Source organism: Pyxicephalus adspersus, chromosome 6 (assembly GCF_032062135.1).
Source record: "Pyxicephalus adspersus chromosome 6, UCB_Pads_2.0, whole genome shotgun sequence".
Taxonomy (NCBI): domain Eukaryota; kingdom Metazoa; phylum Chordata; class Amphibia; order Anura; family Pyxicephalidae; genus Pyxicephalus; species Pyxicephalus adspersus.
The window spans coordinates 81,914,379-81,936,962 of NC_092863.1; the positions used below are offsets into that span (position 1 = coordinate 81,914,379).

Below are 22,584 nucleotides of genomic sequence, written 5' to 3' on the forward strand. Positions count from 1 at the left end.
TGACACAGGAAGAGGAGAGGACCCTGGCCCGAAGAGCTTACAATCCAGGAGGTGGGGAAAGTATCACACAATAAATGAGCAGAGAGTAGGAACAAGCCAAAGAGGAGGAGGATGACCATTTCAGAGAGTCGGACAGCTCTAGAAAAGTCTTGGAGCCATGCGTGTGATGAGGTTATGAGTGAGGAAGTCATTAGTAGGTCATTGGAGGAGCAAAGAGAGAGGCTAGGGGAGTATTTTTTTACCAGGTCAGAAAGGTAAGTGGGACAAGAACTGTGGAGGGATTTGAAGGCAAAGCAGAGGAGCTTAGATTTGATTCTCAGGTGAAATGGAATCCAATGAAGAGAACTACAAAGAGATGCAGCAGAAGAGGAGCGGCGGGAAGGATGGATGAGTCTGGCTGCAGCATTCATAATAGATTATAGAAGAGAGAGTCGGGTTAGTGGAATACCAGGGAGGAGGAGGTTATAGTAGTCCAGACGGGAGATGATAAGAGCGTGTACAAGGAGTTTGGTGGTCTCAGGGGACAGGTAGGGGCGGGTTTTGGAGATGTTGCGTAGGTGAAAGTGACAGGACCTGGAAATGTTCTGAATATGAGGGGTAAATGAGAGGGAAGAATGGAAGGTAACACCAAGACAGAAATATGCCAGTGAGATTTGGAATATGAGGGTGGATGGATGCCAGGCGAGAAGAAACCTTATCAAGGAGACAAGTCAGGGGTGGACAGACAGATTGAGTGTCATCAGAATACAGATGGTATACTGTACACCAAGGAGGAATATAGGCTGGTCTCTTAAATTAATTTTCACCTTTAAGGAGAATTTACTTTTTTATTGAATTAGGAACAATGTTGACTTCAACCATAACCAATCATGTGTATCATTTTTTTTTTCTTGTACAAAGTGCACATAATTGCACATGATTGTAAAGTGAATTTTCCTATTTCCTCTTTGCTTTTATATTGTCACCCTATGTAAAGATAAGATTCCCCTCTGTTCTGGCTGCAGTGTACAGCTTCCAATTGTAGGGGTGATACAGCAGGGAGCACTCCTTTCCCAAGCAGTTGCCAGTCAAAATAAATGCTTCCCATTCTGTATATTAATAAAAGGGTTCAATTGTTGTTAAAATAAAAAGCAGGGACTGTTTCTATTGGTTAATAATTTTTAGAAGCAGGAAAACTCCCCACTGTGTAACTCCCTCTATAATTAGTACATAGGCAGATGCTAGCTTTTGTGGCATCCACCACTCCTGGTTCTTGACACTTCTTGGGTACGATCACCAAATAGGGAGGTGTAGAAGCCCTGTGATACCATTCAGGTTTTTCAAGGTAAGTGTATGTATATATTTTATTAGTTCCTTTATCTATAAAATATGCTCACCTACAAAATATGGCAAGTAAGCAAAGTTGGTATTATTAATGCCTTCCCTAGTGTAATCAAAATGAAATGCAGCTATTATCCAGATATAAAACACTCTACAGATTAGTGCAAAGCAAACAGCCCACATGAGCTAAAGAAAAACAATAATCCAGAAAGAATGGTTACAATAATTAAATATAATAACAGCAAAGGGTCTGCCTTTAGAAAATCGTCTACATTCTAACCAAATTAAAAGGAAAAGGGTGCTCAGTGTAACTAAAAATAACAACCACACAAGAAGCTACGGCTCTGCTAAAACAAACCTCAATCTAGCAATGGGGAGTCAGGATTGCAATGTACAATAAAAGGTTTAGTGGAGAATGAACACAAAACGGGATTACTATTACAAATCATGTGTAAGCATCATTTTTCTATATTTCCTTGTTCATAATGTAATGAAAGATATTTCCGTCATTACATTTTTATGAATTATCTTGCTGAATGCATTTATATTTACAGTCATGAAAAACTATGCACACTCCAAGGAAATTGTTGAACTCTTTAAATTCAAAAAGGTAAACAGACAAACAGGGCCTACTGATACATAAGAACAATTGACACATAACATTGGCATGGTGTTGTCATTCAAATCTAAATGAATGAAAATGCAGATTTATAATATGGAATCAGTAAGTGCTGTACACCCACAGGCCAGATTTACACTATTGTATTGGGTCTTGCTTACAGCTTTGTTTTTGTATATCCACTGTGTTTGGTTATCTACGGCAGTGGTCCCCAACCTTTTACAGGTCACGGACCACTAAATGCATGGACTCTGGACCGCGCATGAGCGGGGAGCTGTGTGTCACACAAAGAGAAAGAAACATCCCCCCAGAGTGACGTCATGATGCCAAAACCTATCCACTCCCGCACAACTCGCCCACTGCCCTGAGCCTGCAATCCATATGGGGGACATGGTCTGTGGCTCTGGCCAGTGTGCCCCCCCCCCCCAAGCGGGGTCCTTCTCTGTCAGACAGCCAGGGGGTTGGGGACCCCTTACCTAATGCACTGTGTCTGGGAATCTAGTCTCGCTACATCTGAGTGTGATTTGGTGATGTTTGCTTTTCTCTGTTTTCTTCAGGGCTTGTTGGGGGAAAAAACTGACCTTAAAGTGGAACCAAGGTCCACTTTAAAAATTGGCATGAGGCAGCCTAGCACTTACTACCAGGGATACCCAGAAAACCCACCCTTGTCGGTACTGGACAATCAAAATAGCCAAAGATCAGAATGCGGAAGGGAAGAATGGAGAAGATGACAGCACCCGTGAAGGAACCGGTACAGGTGAGTATCTCCAGGGTTTAGTTCCGCTTTAATGCAAGGATCTTCCTAATTGTGGTTTGAAAATCTTCCTGTACTTCTTCTGCTGCTTCTTGAATATCTCCCCAACAGTCAATAGTGGTGCCCAAGATGGCTGCTTTTACACCAAGACACAGAGAAGATCAAGGCAAGGTCAGAAACAAGAAAAGGATTACCCGCAGTTTAATGACTAGTCCTGTGCCTTCTGTCTGCTTCAATTGATACATCTCATTTCATTTAAGCTATCAAAAATAAATCCTGATACTAATGGTGTGAAGACTTCTCACTTGAATTTTTAAAAGTTATGCATAGCTTATACAACATTTCAAGTCTTGCTATCCTTCAGTTCTTCAGTAGTAAGAAAACCACTTTTATATCAAGTCTGTTTTCATCATTCAGATTTTTTGTCAGATGCTTTGGAGGGCTGTTTTGTAATGATTTATGTAATACTGAAGTCTATTCCTGTAAAATAGCCACATTTGTAACTTCGCAGAAGCTTGACCTCCAATCCTTAGTAACTTGTGGAGGCGACAAGTTAGATTGCATTTTTGCACTGGCTCAACTCGTGTTGGTATACGTTCTGCAAGTGATAATCCTAACTGATAATATAGTGGATTTCCTTTTCAGAGATGTTTCATGGGGAATATATTACAAGAAGTATCTTGATATACCCAAAATGTGCATAAAGCTACGTACATACGTCAGATTTTTATCGCCCGATAATCGGCATCGGCCAATTATCGGGCGAAAATCTGCCATGTGTACAGCCGGTGTCGTGTCGGTGTCGTCCATCGTCCGGACGACCGACCTGCCGGATCCACAGACGATGGACGACAGCCGATCCTAATGAAAGGGAAGGGGGAGAGCGCGCAGCAGGGTGCCGCTCCGTCGCTCTCCCCCTCCCCTCTTCATAGAGCATGAACGGTGCTGTATGTACAGAACCGTTCATGCATCGTGCAGTCCCTTGTCGTTGGAAAGGATCGTGAAAGATCCTTTCCAACGACAAAAATTAGAAGTGTGTACGCAGCTTTAGACCTCCATTTGTAATTTGGGCACTTTTCAAAATACAGCAGTTTGTTATGATTAATCCCTCTGATGATGAAGGTATTGTATACTGTGGCTATGAGATATAAATGTAACTGAATGACATTTAGTTGCTAAATTTAGTTTACAGATTGTTTTCATGATTTCTATTATAAAATACAGTTTTGTTTTAAAAAATCTCAGCATTACAAATCTTTTTCACCCACTTTCTGCCCATATGCACTTGTTCCACCATTAGCCTCACATCACTGCCGGCTTCCTGATGGTAACAAAATGATCAGCTATAGTTCCCATTTAAAATGGTTGTAACAGGGTGAGAATACAGAAGAACAATTGGTAGACCCCATATACCAGCAGTGCATACACAAAAAATGTAGTAGCATGCTATTTTATTAAAAGCTGCAGATTTAAACATCAGCTTTGACTGCAGAGCTAGGCAGATAAAGCATAAGGAAGCTTCCTGAATATAGTGGCCCTGATTGATGAAAGCTCTCCAAGGCTGGAGAGAATACACTTTCAGAAGTGAATCTGGGTGATCTAGAAAACATGGAATGGATTTTTAAAAAATAACTTGCTATTTGCTAGCAAACGTTTTGAATCCTGGACCAGATCCATTCTAGGTTTGCTGGATCACCCAGCTTTACTGATATAAGGGTATTCTCTCCAGCCTTAGAGAGCTTTCATGAATCAGAGCCAGTGACTGTGATGTAGTAGTGAACGTAAAATACCTAACAGCAGCATGCTTAGGCGTTCCTGTTTTGTTCCAAATATTTTTGCACTCAGTCAATCCTTTGCATGAAATGGAGATGTACGTGTGCATTTCCTTCTACAGTAGGTATACTGATTTCACATATAATAGGTTAGTAGAATGTTGGATTTCTGGCTTGCAGGAGCAGGTAATGAATCAAACTTTAATACTGGTAATATGTTATCTTCTAAAGCTTTAATAAAGTGGAACTAAAGTTCCACTTTTAAGTTTGCATGATCAGGCAGGTCATTATTGCAGAAAGGAACAGGTGAAGTCCATTCTGAAATAATGGGCCTGATTTTTTAAAGCTCTCAAACGCTGGAGAGGATACACTTTCATCAGTGAAGCTGGGTGATCCACCAAACCTGGAATGGGTCTGATCCAGGATTGAAAACATTTGCAAATACCAAATGACTTTTAAGAAATCCATTACAGGTTTGCTGGATAACCCAGCTTCACTGTGGAAAATGTATCTTCTCCAGCCTTGGAGAGCTTTAATAAATCAGTCTCAATGTGTTATCGTTGCCTGATTTCTCCAGGTTTCTGGCATTAAAGCTGAGCTGCACATTTGCAGTGTCTACTTTGATTGGCAGTGAAACCCTGCAATCCTGGCTTTCCTTTCCTGTGTAGAGATGAATGAACTATGAGTTATGTCATGTTGGCATGGCCAGTCAAAATGGCTGAAGATGGTGGCGCCCTGCACTGAAAAGTGAGTTGCACAAATTTTGTTCCACTTTATAGCCCAAATAAACCCTCAATTTAAATCAGTTGAATGTTACAATGTTGAAGGTGTTCAGTGATTTAAACTCCACAGCTTGAATAGAAAAACCTTTCCCCTGCCATGATAATGCAGGGTGGGATGCAGAGGAAGGGCTACATATCCAAAGGGATGACATCATGTGTATGTATTCAGCAAATATGGCTATGTCAATACAGGTCTCATATGATTATTTACATTGTGAGCTTTTATATACATCTTTAAAAATGTTTGTCAAAAGGTTGTTTTTAAACAAACTTGTTAGGTAAATACAAATGATCAAAAAGTTCTCCTTGCAAAATAGTATGGCAGTCTTATCTGTACTAGTGCTTGCACAGCTCCTCCGCTGATAAAAGCCAATCCTGAATGTACCTGCTGTGCTTTGTGTTCTTTTCCGATAATTTTGTGGTAGTGGTCAGCAAGAGAAACCATGGAGTGCAGTGGAGGACCCAGAAATTTTACACCCTTGTAAGGGTTGATTATAAAGCAGAATTTCAGGGAAGATTTCCTTTTAAGAGGAACATATTTTGCTGATATTTGGAGAGGTGAGCGTTCATTCAGAGCTTTGTGGGCAATGTTGGTTACCTGATATGGTGGCTTTACCCATGGTAGCCAAATTCAGTAGCCCTCCTATAGCACAACCTTTCTGCCAACAATATACACGAAAAATTGTCCAAACTTGGAAAGCATTAACTGGCTATTTGGAAGGCTATAGGAGACTACATGAACTTAGTTAGCAGGGCAACCAAATGAACAAGATTAAGGTCAGGATAAAATTTTGTTTCAGCAACTAGGCTTTGTCAATTAAATGAGTTTGAATGCATATTTTTTCTAACAACTTTGTTTTTAAATGTAAGATTTTTTTTGCAGTAGTCCAAAACTACTGTGTACCAAGATATGAAACACTACAAACATAGCAAGCCTATCTCCCCACCCAAATTCTCCCTATAAAATCACTTAGGTTTAAAAGAATGGCTGGTGCAGAGACACATGAGCCACTTTAAATCAGCAACATCCCATGTTGCATGGCAACTCTAAAAGCACTGAGGACACTCTGCATTGTGTGGAGCGCATTGCATTTTCTTTAAGTGCTGTTGGAGTGAATGCATTGAAAACAATGGGCTATTAGCATTCTTCTATTATAAACTGCATGGAGCAAAGAAGGATGCACACTTAATAAATACTTTGGAACAAAAAGTAACACATTCTACAGAACAGAACTCACATGACATTGTAAGTTAATAGGTTTATTTGGACTTGGAAAATACTTACATTATAACATAAGCTTACAAGAAAAACAGAATGTGCAAATACTGCCATTACTGAGTACTTCATGTCCTAATTTTTGGTGGAGGTGGGGTGATGGAGGTAAGGCACTAAAGCATCACTAAAAGTATGTTTAGGCACTGTATGGGGCAGGGGCAGGATGTAATATTTATAAGTTTGCTTTAGATGATCTAAAGCACTAATGCATTGTTTGATTTGTCTAGTTTTGTTGGCAGGAAGGATGCTGTCACTTCACAAGGGGATGGCAGTTGGTGGAGCACCAAAAGCTATGGAAAGTCAAATCATAGAGTAAGGTGCCCAGCTGTAAACTTTTTTTGCATGGGTTCCAATCTTTCAATATTCTATTCAAAATAATAAAATGTTTTGTCTTTATAAATACTTACATTGCACTAAAAGTGAACAGTTACTTGTTAGATCCATGCAAACAATTAAGGCTCAGGCAAATGAACAAAGAGTGACAAAAACAGAAGTTTCACTGAAGAATGACAAAATCATAAGTGGAGATGACATAAACAGAAGAGGAACTGAAAATTGACAACACTGAAGCACAACGGAAACAGAAGAGGAGCTAAAAGATGGCAGAGATAGAAGAACAGATGATGGATTAACAAAACAGAAGAGGAGCTAAAGAATGACAGAAAAGAAAATGAAGGATGACAGAAACGGAAGAGAAGCTGAAGAATGACAGAAGCAGAAAAGAAAATGAAGGATGACAGACACTAACTAGAAGCTGAAGAATGACAGAAGCAGAAAAGAAAATGGAAGATGACAGAAGCAGAAGAGAAGCTGAAGAATGACATAAGCGGAAAAGGTAATGGAAGATGATAGAAGCAGAAGAGAAGCTGAAGAATGACAGAAGCAGAAAAGAAAATGAAGGATGACAGAAACAGAGGAGAAGCTGAAGAATGACAGAAGCGGAAAAGGAAATTGAAGATGACAGAAACAGAGGAGAAGCTGAAGAATGACAGAAGGCTGAAGAATGACAGAAGCGGAAAAGGAAATTGAAGATGACAGAAACAGAGGAGAAGCTGAAGAATGACAGAAGCGGAAAAGGAAATTGAAGATGGCAGAAGAGAGGCTGAAGAATGAAAGAAGCGGAAATGGAAATGGAGAATGACAAACAGAAGAGAAGCCGAAGAATTACAGAAGCAAAAATGGAAATGGAGGTTCACAAAAACAGAAGTTAAGCTGAAGAATGACAGAAGCAGAAAAGGAAATTAAGGATGACAGAAGCAGGAGAGAAGCTGAAGACTGACAGAAGCAGCTATGGAAATTGAGGATGACAGAAACAGAAGTGAACCTGAAGAATGACAGAAGCAGAAATGGAAATGAAGGATGACGGAAGCAGAAGAGAAGCTGAAAACTGACAGAAGCAGAATTGGAGAATGACAGAAGCAGAAGAGAAGCTGAAGAATGACAGAAGCAGAAATGGAAATGGAGGATGACAGAAACAGAAGAGAAGCTGAAGAATGACAGAGTGGAAAAGAACATGAAGAATGACAGAAACAGAGGAGAAGCTGAAGAATGACAGAAGCGGAAAAGGAAATTGAAGATGACAGAAGCAGAAGAGAAGCTGAAGAATGACAGAAGCTGAAATGGAAATGGAGAATGACAAACAGAAGAGAAGCCGAAGAATTACAGAAGCAAAAATGGAAATGGAGGTTGACAGAAACAGAAGTTAAGCTGAAGAATGACAGAAGCAGCTATGGAAATGAAGGATGACAGAAGCAGAAGAGAAGCTGAAGAATGACAGAAGCAGAAATGGAGATGGAGGATGGCAGAAACAAAAGAAAAGCTGAAGATTGACAGAAGCGGAAAAGAAAATGAAGGATGACAGAAACAGAAGAGAAGCTGAAGCATGAAGGAAATAGAATCATGAGTTATCACCATATACATACATACAGTCAGGAAGGGACATAAAAGTGACTGTATCCCCTACCATAAACAACTGGATTGCATGCCTATTTATTTAAATAGAAAATGGGTTTAATATAATTTATTTCTATCTTACCTTTTTGTGAACATGATGACCCAGAGCGCTGCAGTTTAAGTCCAGTGTCTATTCTCTGGGGCTTTGTGTACAGAAATAAATAGCACAGCACGCACACACTGACAACAAATGCTAATAACACCAACGCTGCGATTGCCAGACCAACCAAAGCTCCTATACTGCAAGACAAAACAAGAAATATTAACAAAACATTGTATGGTATTAGCTAACTAGAAGAGAACTGTGTAAAGAATTAAATGTACCTCTCACATACTAAAAGTAAAAAAGGTGGTCAATTTGTACGGAATGATATGATTAAAAATCACATTTTAAATTAAATTAGGTTTTAAAATTAAATTAGGTTATCTGCCATTTCCCAGTACCAGTTTGAATCTTCATTGTGGCTCTTGAGCAATTCTTATAATTCTCCAACACTTTTGTGAACAACATTTAGCAATGCCTAGATTCCCAGACTTGTGTCTGTGTGTGACTGTTTACCTTGAAATAATTTGCTTACCTAAACAAATGCTTCTTCTGTACTTTTTAATAGCCTAAACACCTTTTATTTGATACATTGTTATAATAAATACACTGCTGGTTACTTTTTATATAAACTGGCAAATAAACAAAAAAGAGGAATGAAATTCATTTTTAACAGCTCAGTAATAATTATCTTTTACAGCTGGCACTTTATTAGCCAGAACCTGACACCTGTTTCTGGCAAGGTTCCCTTTTTTGTTTGGCACAACAATTCAGCTGTATAAATATATAAATGGTATAAATATGATATTATTAAAGACACATGTTTGGGAGCCCTGCTCTGGTCACTGATCACTTTGTCTGATGGGGATGCAGTCAAATGCAGCACTGTTCTGGAACCCCTTCTGAGACGAATCGGGGCTAATCCTAATATTACAGGTGTCTCCATAGGTGTTACCTCTCATAAAGTAGCGGCATACGCAGATGATCTGCTCTTTTACATTACCTCTCCAGTTATGACCATCCCTAACTTGGTACAAGAATTGCGAGACTATGCCAGCATTTCCAATTTTAAAGTTAACCTGCAGAAATCAGAGGCTTTAAATGTGACACTGCCCACAGAGTGTTTCAAAATTTGCCTGTCTCTTTTCCATTCAAATGGGCAAAGGGGGCCATAAAATACCTGAGGACTTTTATCGCAGTGGATCTGTCCCACACAGCTATGTTGAATTTCCTCCCTTTGCCTAATTTGATAAGACATGATTTGCAAAGGTGGCGACAGAACACGTTCTCGTGGTTTGGGCGCTGTAGCATCCTTAAAATGAACGTCATGCCTAGGCTTCTGTATCTCTTACAGACGCTTCCTGTACGTATACCCACTCCACTACTATTGCAATTCCGCTCTGATTGTTTTGTCTGGGGCAATGGCTCTCCCAGGAACAGGCACCAATTTGTAAAGCCTCTCCAAAATTGGCTGGTTGGATGAATGTCATTTTTTGCTGTTAGAGGTGTATTAGTGTGGGGGATGTTTTCTTGGCATATTTTAGACCCTTTAGTAGCAACTGGGCATTGTTTAAATGCCACAGCGCACCTTAGTATTGACCAAGTCCATTCCTTTATGAATGCATTCATAATCATCCTATGGCTACTATGTTACAAAGCTCAAATCAGCCCAAAATGTTTTTGGAACAGGACAATGAGTTCACAAATGGGCTCCACAGTCAACAAACCTCAAACCAATCATGTTTGAGATGTGGTGGAATGGGAGATTTTTCAGAATGGATATTATACTGACAGATACAGTAAGTGTGTGATCCTTTCATGTCTATATGGACCAAAATGTCACAAAGAATGATGGCAGTTCTAAAGGCAAAAAGGATACACAGCTTTACTAGCAAGTTGTATATAATAAAGTAGCTGGTATATAGAATCTAATAGGTAAGAGGAGATCTTTCAATCATGGCCATGGCAGGCAAGGGAATTGTAAGTGTGTGACTAAGGTAATACAGATGTACTCAGACAACCTCACCGTACACTGCTAAGCTGATCAAATTCTTTCTCAAAAACATAAAACAGACCACACTGACAAACCTCATGAAAAGCAAGATTTCCCTAATATTGGAAAGATATCCTTTTACCTACTCTTATGTCTACAGAACTGGAAGTAAAGAAAACTTTTATGATTAATACATCAATAGCAAAATTCTTATTAATGTGAAAAATAGTATAGTATTAGTATTGCTGATTTAATATCCCTGCTAGGCTGACTGCATTTTTTTTTTTAAACAAAGACACATCCCAAATGGGATTACAATACGCACACAGGCAACCATGGTTCCTTATCTATAATGGGTTTTATGTTAGGATTATTAAATTTGATCATATTTTGCCATCTGGCAAGATATGAAATGTCTTCAAACTGGTTGTTCCAGTAACAATTCTTGTAGGAAAATATGACATTCGTTTTTAAAATGTAAATGGGTAGAGAAAAGAAGGAGGTTTGAGGCTCAGAGGTTTTCATGCAAAAAGTGAAGTGTATTGATTGATTATTTTATACATAAGCCATCTAATACACATAAACAAATAATATTTTTCTTCGGTCCTGTTAACATTTCACAAAACAAAATATTAGTACACTACTATACATAATAAGTTTCATCAAAAGGTTATTAACGTTTTTTTCATTATGTTATATATTCTTGACATGTTACATCTCTATACATATAGACCGTTAAGCACGCATTAATATCTTTCCCTGAGGAAGCCCTACATGGTGAAACGCGTCAGATTATTGTGCGTCACGGCACAGTCATATGAACGGTTATACGGTTATGTTAATAACCTTGTAAATTTTAAATCAATGTTCCAAGTATTTAGCAAAATGTACATTAAAGAATCATATACATATAAATGCAAAATTTGTGTCACTAGATAAGTACAGCAGCAATCTTATTCAAACCATGGCATTGTTCACCTGTTTTAGTGTCCCTCGCTGAAATTCCAGCGCAACCAATAATGGCAGACCACATTCAATAAGCTTAGGTCACATTTGCTGTACAGTAGTTTGAGTAGTAAATGCTAGGTTATAATATGTTAGCTTTGCATCAGACTGCCAGCTATACTGCAAGGATTTGCTTGGCAGCAGTGTACACTTGTATTTACAGAAAACATTTGATAAGAATTATGAAATTATAGAAGAAACATTTGCTGCAGCTCCTACTTATAGTGATCATTCATTAGAACTATTACCAAGTTCCACTAATACAACATGTATATGTATTACTATGATATCTTAAGAAATGATAAACATATCACTAAATAAAGAAGTCTAATATGGAAATGTCCACAAGGGGTATAAAGGTATGAAAGTTAAAAAGGTTAATTTTACCTTCTTCATTGATTCCAATATTGAGACATTTCGCCAAATCTCCATCTTTTCACTGGCATTTCAGTTAAGCAAATCCTCTTAATTTGGTGTAGATCTTTTTCTACAAGATTATCTTTCTGCATCGTTCCTATCATTTACACTGTTTTTTTGTCATGCCAATCTCAAATACCCACAGTAACCAATCAGCAATGTTGAATCAGTATCCCAGTACTCTTCTTGTACTTTCAGGACATGATTATTATTAATAAACAGGATTTATATAGCGCCAACATATTACGTAGCGCTGTACATTGAATAGGAGTTGCAAATATTTCCGTTGTAATACATTTCAATGATTTCTTATTGTCATTTGCTGAATTATTCATCATGTCATCCTGCACATTGGAAAAATCACAGTTTTTTGAGCAGTGTGATGTACCATGTAATTTCTGCAACTCGGAAGTTAATACACAGCATACGGTAATTTTCTGCAGTGGTGGATAAAGCAAACCTGCATAATTTAAAGCTTATTTTTTTTCGCTCAAAGACTGTGATCGATGTTCCCCGGCTGAGGAAATAACAACAATAGTTACACAAGACTTCTGTAGTATTTTACACACTTTGTTAGCATGCTTTCTTTCCCCAAAGATTACACTTCTACATACTATCAATACTACATCAAATTATCACCAAATAGTTCTGCCTCAGTTATGGAGGTTCTCCATGAACAGATACCTCTGCTTTCCCCAAAATTGCTTGGAGTAATCACAAGATGGTTTGGTTTCTGACCATTGAAAAGATGAAAGCGTTATTCAACTACTCTGTGTATAGATTTCCACGGGTATGGTCCCCATGGCTGGACTCTTACATGCCTGGGGACTTGGATTATTCACTCCTTTTGTTATAATCAGCTAGTTATCTAGCTCCTTCAGGTTGGCTACTCCATTTACTACACATGCATCCGTCCCACACAACCCCCTCATCTCTTATTTTCTCTTCCCCTCCTCTCTGCTTTCCCATCAACTTTTTATTTCCTATAGTTGTGTTTTTGGTACTCTTCCCTGCCTTTAATAATCTTAACTTTGGTTACAAATGAAAAAAGTGATGACCACATAAAGCAGAAGTCCTTGTTTAAAATCAGCTCATAACTTTCATGGACCGACTAAAGCAGCAGAAATTAGTTTTTCTTTAAATGTATGTAATCCCAAAAACGAAATTGTTTATGTTCCGTAACTCTGCTACATTTTTACACTTATTCTTCATTTTATGACAGGGTACAACTGTAGTTTTATTAGTACCAATCATAAATACATATTGACTTCTAGATGATCATTAGCTACACTGCAAATGTCCTAAACACTTGTACATGACAATGGCATCCCCGGCACATTCAGCCTCAGATGTGGTTCAATAATTAGGATAATACCAACCATGGGCACTAGTCACATTAATAAGTTTAAAACATAAATAGGTTTATTGCATATGGGAAGGATGTATTGTGCTGCCAGCAATGGCAGAGGAGAACTGATAACAAAATTGTGTTTCAAAAGATGGGAAATGAGAGTAGCATGGGGGGGGTGTATGGGGCACATTTTGGGTTTGCCCAGAGTTCTGTGTTAACACAAGGGAAATTGTTAGTCTGATTTCAGTAAATAGGAGGGTTACCTGCACAGAATGCCTACAGGGCTGAGATAAATGCAGGTATAATAGCTATGAATGGCACAAGGTTGACTATGCTCTTTCTTTTTCAGACTCCGTATTTCTGGTTTTTTATAGCACCATCATATTACACAGCATTGTACAAAGTCAATAGTTGTGTCACTAACTGTCCTTCAAAGGAGCTCACAATCTAACATCCCTACCATAGCCATATGTCAATAATGTAGTTTAAAGTCAATTCTGAGGGGAAGTCAATTAACCTTAGTGTATGTTTTTAGGACTTGGAAGGAAACCCACGCAGACACGGGAGAACCTGCAAACTCCATGCATATAGTGTCCTGGCCGAGATTCGAACCTTAGGACCCAGTGCTGCAAAGGCCAGAGTGCTAACCACTGAGCCACCATACTGCCCATAGATTCCTTAGTTGTGGTAGTAGTATAGAGCTCTGTGCCTATTTTCCCTGCACTGACAGGTCCTCTTCCTCTGACTGTTCACTGAGACTGGCAGAGATCTCAGACTCCTCTTCCTGGCTCCTGAGGATTGATCTTTTACAGCCCCTGTAATGAGGTCACATGGCCTAAGAAGAGGATTTTTACAGTACAGAGACAAAGAAATAAAAAGGGAAAGAGAAGGAGGGTTAGTTAGGTTGCTGAGCAGAGTTCAGTTTTATTCATAAGTGTATAGGTTATTGTTTCAAGAGGCTCCTCAATTCTCATTACTTTCATTTTTACGTCCAAACTTTCCTGCCAGTTATGAGCTCCATGGATGATTCCTTGACTCACTTAGTGTAGATCTTTATAATGAAGACATTTATCAACAGAAAGCAATTAATTTTCAGACGTTTAAGGCACCCTACAAGCTGGAAAACCTCTACTGCTACAAAACTAAGGTATAATTATTCATATATTCTTTATCAAAGTACTGTCCTGTCTAAAATGTATTCTACTGTGAAACTTTATATTCGATTTTAAGATGAAAATATGAAATTCCCACCCTAAGCCTGCTTAAGATATATATATTTATATATATATATATATATATATATATATATATATATCTTTTCTATCGAATGATAGAACAGGCTTTTTTTTTGTTAAGGCTACCAGAAAATGATCAAATGTATTATTCTAAAGGTGTTATAAATATGTATTTAGAGAACTGGAGATATAATTTATAAAACCAATGAGGGTTTTAAATTATAAAAATAGGTATAATTGGTATATAAGTCATTTTTAATTTAAAGCAGGGCTTTCAGTAAAAAAAAAAAAAAATACACTTAGCTTTATAGGTGTAAAGCCCTCAATTCCACCACAAACTGTGTCCAGTGGGTCACACTGTCCCGTCTTCCTTCTTCTTTTCATGTTGTACTGGACACTGGGCTTCTAGGTTCTTCTTATGTCACCTGATCTCCCACTGCCTTGGCGTGAGATAGATCTTACTGTTCATGGGTGAGATTGGCACTTTTTTTACATTTCTGGAAAACTCCCTTCTGCACATGCCCGAAATGGGGAATGCACAGAAGGAGCAGCCCACAGCCTCCTGGGATAAGTGACATAGGTATCCCAGGACCCTGCAGGTTTCCCATTCAGTCTTTACAACCAGGGCAGAAAAGATGGAAGTGGAGGGGTCTACACCGACAGAAAAACCCCACACACCCATATATATAATAATAAAAATGTGGAGATGGGTCCACTTAAGACACAAATGACCACAGCTCTGTGTAAGTACCCAAATTGGACTTGCATTGAGTCTCTTTCAATCCCTTGTATAACAAAGATAACACTGGGAGAGGAAGAAGCAGCACAAGCAGTCAGTCAGTAAGTAAGAGATTTTATGCTAATAAAAAAAGAACATGAGCATGCTACTTTTACTTTCACTGTTCCACCACAGATTTGGGAAGACACCTTTAAAAATTACTGAATGGCAGCAGAACAAAATAAAAACTTGTCCATGCTGCCTGTTACATCAGTGTAAATTTTTATATTTAATTTGTGCTTTGCCTGGACATCAGCTTTAAACCCATTAAAATTGACATTGCTATTTTAATCAGTAACCAACAGCGAGTTTCTAAGTATGTAAATGCTGCTTTCTTGCAACACTTCAATTTTCCTGCTGTTACGTTGGCTTAAATCTTTTCACGGCAGTTTTTCTCTCATTACAGCACTAGCACTGATTATATAATTATAGCAGGCAGACGCTGCACTGCCATTTCCATGGGATTGAGAAAGTTAGTACAATGGCCTTGGTATTGACAGAGCAGACACAGATAAGAATCTGCAGTGACATTATATTACACATCCCTGACCTGGAGAACATTATTTTTTTTTTTCAGCACATAGAATCTTACTTTAAGCTTAGAGAAGGTATCATTTAGTCCTTTCTTGAAGATTTGGCAGCTCCTCTGGGAGAAATATTATATTACTTTTCTTATTAAATTCACCTTTTCAACATTGTGTAAGAAGACTGCTACAAAAGAAAGGCTGTTCTTCATGGTAGGAAGATTCTGGATAATAGGACAGCTCAAAACGATCAGCTTTGATCAGGATAACATTCAGTCTGTAATAAAAATCTCCTACATTGAGCAAATAAATTGGGTATTTTTATTTCTCAAAAAACTATGTTAGCTTTTTAGAATAGCTGGAACTATTTTGTCACATCTGTCTTTTGTAATTTTTGTAAATATCCTTATTTTCTTCTGGAATAACAAAAGTGATAACACATAAATGCAAAATGTAATTAAATAAAATGGAGTTAGGTGTTACTAATCAACATAATGTTTGGATTCTATGTAATAGAAAAGTGGAACATTTTGAGGGTATTCAGGGCCAGATGTATACTTTTTTTCCCCTAGGCCAACAGGTTTTTTTTTTGCCCCCTTCCCTGCCCATTCTGGCCAATGTTGACTGCCTTAGGGGGAAAGATGTCATTATGATCCTGAGATCTGTGCAGGAAACACCCTGAGGCTGCATATACATGAACTTCCTATAACCTATTACCTGTGGGAGCTTAGCCCTGAAAAAGTGATTGATATAGATATATATATATATATATATATATATATATATATATATATATATATATAGGTACTAACACAGGATAAAGAAATAATAAAAGAGCTGTTCCCAATTAAAAAGAGTGGTACAGGAAGTAAAAATCAATAGTCCAAAGTATTATTACACCAAACATGTTTTTCTTTTTACAGTAAGTGGACATACTATGTTGTCTGCTCAAAAGTAGATACAAATCATCATTTTGTAAATGACGGTATAGAATTTACATACGATTCCCGTAGCTCAAAAAAAAAACATATGCACAAGTTTTTTTTCCAAAGAGACCCTAATTCAATCCATCTGGAATCCATAACCTAATTTTTACAAAAAAAGAATTGACCTGGGCTAATCCATGTACTGTATGTAAAACTTTTTTGGCCACTAACAGATGTATAAGAGTTTCCCACAGCCTTTTTGTGATCCTCACCCCTTAGAGATAAAAAAAAAAAAAAAAAACAGCCCAAAAGCGGCTTGGAAAAGAATATATTTTTTAAAACAAATTTCCAAAAATATTTAATTCTGGGGCAGCTCCAAAACATGTGATACAAATCAGTCTCTGTGACTCCACACTTTAGACATTGGGAAGAAGAGCTAAACCCCATCCGAAACAGTAATTTGAGGTCTTTTTTTTAGTTCTGGAGACATGTGCATGCTTTGCATAGTGTAGAGCTTGATTTTGTGTGGCACTACATGGTGCATGCTTCATATAGTGTACAGCTTGATTCCTTTGCATGTTTATCTAAGAACAGAAAATGGCCTGACACTCTTTTTTCTTTTTTTTGATGAAGCCTTTTTCATTATTACTTCAGGGCTTTAAGCCACCACCCTCCTCTACTGACAACTTCAATCCATCAGGTGTAGTGTTTTCACCCAGTGCTCTTTGTTTGCCGAGCATGCACATACATGGTCTGCCCCTTGGCAGATTTTAAAAAAAATGTCTTTGTTGTCAGGTAAATATGAAATTCTGTATTGTTTCTTAAGTTCATATTCTCTTTTCTGTTAAAAATAAACCTCTTGTATAGAGACATCCATAGCTTGAAGTGGACCTAAACTCAAAAACACAAAAAGTCACCTAAAGGTAGTGTTAACTGACACATGGCACATCAACGTATGCAACGTTAAAAAATAAAGCTCTGGTCCCTGGTGACTTTTTTGTTTCAGCCCTACACTACATGGTGCATGCTTCACATAGTGTAGAGCTTGATTGTGTGTGGCGGTGCTGCATACAGAGCCCATTACCGAAGACATTGTAACTCCTGCACATGTACGGGAGTTACACCATCAGTGCCCATCCAATGGCCGAAGAGGTCCGCCATGAAGTTAAATAAAGCACCTTTCTAGGAAGCTGCAAAGACAGAATCCAGCTCCTGCCATTGCTGCAGATTGGTTGCACACAGGTAAGTCTGTGCCATAATCGGTAAGTAATCTGGGCATACTTGCTGATTATGGCAGAAGTTCACTGCCCACCAATGAGTATAGTTCCTTCTAGGCTAAAATGTATATACACATTAATTTACAGACTATTAGAGGAAATAATAATGAAAACTTAAATATCTATAATGATTCACATGTTCCAATAAACTTAATCATTTTCATAAGTTCAATGCATGTGGTTTGTGGATCAGGAAAATTGCAAAATTGTACATTCTTTGATGTCTACACTGCAGAATTAGGTTCATACAGCCTTTGTTTTTTTCTGGATTTTAGGGCATCGCTTCAAGAATAAAAGCGGCTCTTATATACGAGCATTGTATTTATCAGTCAATTAAATGTTCCTGAATATTTTAACCAAGTTTAAGATTTATACCTCCCCACCCCCCAAGACTATAAAAGGGATTTTACTTTTGACTAATTAGAAGAACAAGTAATTTTCCTTTCATCTTGTTCTTGTAAAATGTATTTTATTTTTTGCCAATTAGCAAGGTATAACAGTGAGAGGCAGAGCTTCAAACTTCCCTGTAAACCAAATTGCTTGATAAAATGTTAACCCGTTACCTACAGACATTTTTATTGATACATTTACTGCAGATTTTGTCAGATACATAGCTTCTAAATAGCTTCTAAATCCTTGCAGCTTATAATAAAATGGCCCATGTTGCCCACTGGAGCCAAGAAAAATACTAGATACCATTAGACATGGAGGAGTAATTGTCTCCTATTCCTAATACAGCTCTAGGTGCCTGAATGGCTGATCTCTAGACGTGAATATTGTAACATGCCCCGAAATGAAATGTTATGGGGATGAAGGTGAATGTGTTTTATAGTCCTACCTTCTATCCTAGTGTGACAACTCTGCTTCTCCAAGGATATACAATACAGCGAGTGAGTGATGTGACAATAATGGGGAAAAAGGCTTGAAACAAATGCAGTCATCTGCTGAACTGGAAGGTGCAATGTAAAAAATATTTTATCTTGGGTTTTTATAGACTTAGGTTGGTTTATATGGTTACAATGTTTTTTGGAATATGTTCCTGCTAGCACATTGTAATAGATCAATGTTTACTTATGGAAATGTGTGTTACTGGAACAAGTGATAGCATTACTTTGTGAATAACCCCCATAGGTGAGAAATACTTTTGCTTCTGTATACACATAAATAAAAAAATTGACAGAAACAAGAATAATTTTTAAAGCCTTTGTTACTTTTAAATGTTCTCATAGTTTTTTTTTACTATTATTGACCTTATTATTTTTTAATATTTTTTTAATTTGTTTTCAGGTTTTCTCTAGCACATTTAGTTTTTGTGATGCAGCTAATTATATATATATTGTGTGAAACTCATTATAAATAGCCTTAACGTAGTACAACATTTAACAACAGTTTTCTTTTTTTAAGGTAAGAGACCACACTAACGGCGATTGATTTCATTTGTCATTGTGTCTAGATTAAAATTGCCTTAATGATCCAGACAGTTTCTGTTACGTGTGTGGTTCATTCACGACGAAAGCACAGTGTTGCCAAATTACCACAGAACCGAAAAAGATACACAAATTATATTTCGGCTGTCCACTTGGTGACCAGGATATATCTTGGGCTCCACATGTCATCTGTAATAGTTGTTCCAATGGACTGCATGACTGGCTCAATCAGCGTAAAGCAGCAATGTTATTTGCAATCTCGATGGTGTGGAGAGAAGCGCGAGGCCATCTAATCGACTGCTATTTTTCCAGCGTCAAGAAAAGTGGATTCTAAGGTAAAACTAAGCACAAAATTGTATATCCCAGCCTTGATTCTGCAATTAGGCATGTTCCCCATGATGATTCATTGTCAGTTCTGGTACCGCCAAACGTTGAACTTGCTTCTGTAGAAGGTGATGAGGAATGCACTGAATTTGCAGCCAGTTACAACTCTGAATAATCTTATCCTGACTACTTGGCCGATGAAGATTCAGAACCAGAGACCTTTACATAAGCAGAGCTGAATGATCTTGTTCGTGATCTAAATCTCTGCAAAGACAAAGCAGAACTTTTTGCTTCAATGCTTAAACAGAAGCATTTGCTTGCAAAGGGTGTAACAGTAACACACCACAGAAAACAAAATCATAACTTGACAACGTTCTTCACTAGTGATGGCTCACTGTGCTACTGTCATGATATAAATGCACTCTTTACCAGTTTGTCACAAGAGCAAGCTGGAAAGCAGTCTTACTGCATTATGGTAATTCCAAAACAAGTTTACGGATTGCCCATTCTGTTAACCTAAATGAGTCCTATAACAACACGAAGTTACTACTTTTACGCAATCCACTATAAAACACACCAGTGGATTATCTGTGACGATCTTAAAGTCATTGGCTTGCTGATGGGAATGCAAAGAGGATTCACAAAATATTGCTGTTTCCTATACCTGTGGGACAGAGGATCTACGGGAGACCATTATGTCAAGCGTGATTGGCTACCAAGAGATACCTATAAGACCGGAACAAGCAGTGTCAAGTTTCTACCTCTTGTTGATCTGCATAAAATTTTCTGCCACCTCTCCATATCAAGTTAGGCTTGATGAAGAACCTTGTAAAAGCCATGGGTAAAACAATCTCTATGGGTTTTCAGTACCTTGTTGAGAAGTTTCCAAAAATAAGCACTGCAAAAATGAAGGAAGGGATATTTATAGGGCCACAGATCAAGTCTGTTTTGCAGGATGATGTTTTCAAACAATCTCTCTCAACAGCTGAGCTAGAAGCTTGGGTTGCATTTAAGAGGCTGTGTGAAAATTTCCTGAGCAACCATAAGTCTCCTGCCTACAAGGAGTTCAGAATCTGCTTAATTCATACCAGAAACTGGAATGTCACATGTCATTAATAATACATTTCTTGCACTCACATCTAGAATTCTTCCTGGAAAATCCTGGTATGGTGAGTGATGAACAAGGAGAACTTTTTCATCAGGACATTCATTCATTTCACTGGAATAAAAGTATGATGGCTGACTACTGCTGGATGCTGTACCGCGACAATCCAGACAAACAGTACACAAGAAAATCATTTCTGAGGAAACAATGGAACCTGACTGACACTCTTCAGTAGATTTTTACCACAGTGTGCCCTATTTTACTTCACACTGAAGATGTATTAACATCACTTCAATTGTGCTTATGTTTTAGTACAAAATACATGCACGTACAATGTTAACTATAAAAGTACTCATAACTCAGGAACTAAAATCTGCTCGAAAAACTGATTAAGAAAAGTTTGCTGTGGTTTCTGATGATAATCAAAACTAATTTTTTGTTGACCTGTGTAATCTTTGAGGCTGAGGGCAGTATGCTCATTATTGGGAGCTGGGAATAATCTAGAAAGGGAATATAATATATACAGTATATGTTATATTATGATCTCACACTGTAATAACACAAATGTGTAGTTGTAGACACAGGAAGGCCTAGGCAACCTCACCAATGAAAAATACACTGCTATATTCCAGGAGGAATTCCAGACAGGCTACAGCTTACATACAATTCACATTTTTAGATGTCACCAATAATATTACAAATCTTTGCTTTTAGAGTTTAGCTCCATCTTTAAGTTTTGTTTGAAAATTACTTGGGTACAATTTTAGGTTCCTGTAGGCCAACCTTGTAATATCAGGATATAAATCCAGTGCCAGCTCCAAAAACAACATCTGTCTGCCTTTAAAATGTAAACAATTTACTTCTTGTTTGATAAATACAAAAAACACCTGTTGATCCCGCCAGATATCTAGAGAGCTAAAAGGTTTTTTCTGCCACTGGTGTCCATAATCAGTTACATTGTTTCTGGATTTCTTTAGGAACTACAGAATCCCACCACTAAATGTTAGGGAGAAGGTGGCAGAGGAAAAGGTATCTGTAGTCCTGTCCTGTTTCTGTTGTCCTGACATATTAGGATTAGTGGGTGTTACCACTGTAGGGCAGGAAATGTTTTTTTTGGGGGGGAGAAAATGCATATCAATGGCAGATTCCACAAACTCTGCAGAAAGAACACCGGGATATTTACCAAAGTGCTGGAGATCTGTGTTTTATTGAGGTGTAAGCTATAAACATTCTGGTTTACCTTCACCACAAATGGATGGATAACGGATGAATAATGGATGAATTGTTAGGGGATAAATATAGAATATTTTTATGTATTTGTAAGAGTTGTGTTATTGTAACAAAATACATTGCTCACAAGCGTTTTGTGTTTATTTTCATGTATTTAACCCTTTGGCTGCATTTACATATAGCATCTGCACATGGATTAGCCAATGGCAGCTCCACCCCTTGCTGTCTGGGGCAGATAACACTATTCACTGAATGAATGTGAGGTCTTTCCACTTGGAATAGTCAGAGTAATGGTCTCCATTAGTGTTTGGGGAGTGGACCTTTGCAGACACATGATATATGCAGCTAACTTTAGGTTAAGGTGCAATTAAGCTTCACAATTGCTAAATTGAAAAAAAACGTCTTTAACCTAAAAGAAAGCAGGCCTGAAGCAAAATCTAAGCGTAGGACCTCATGACAGGGTGAGTAGAGAA

The 22,584-nt window shown here is 37.9% G+C and overlaps 1 protein-coding gene across 1 annotated transcript in view; it reads right to left on the bottom strand.

Annotated features, from left to right (window-relative positions):
• SHISAL2B (shisa like 2B) overlaps window positions 1-22,584 on the bottom strand; it is a 34,275-nt gene that overhangs the window by 5,691 nt on the left and 6,000 nt on the right. Inside the window, exon 2 of the mRNA XM_072413805.1 lies at window positions 8,559-8,716. Within this exon, the coding sequence (XP_072269906.1) occupies window positions 8,559-8,716 (158 nt within the window). The remainder of the gene's footprint in view (window positions 1-8,558; window positions 8,717-22,584) is intronic.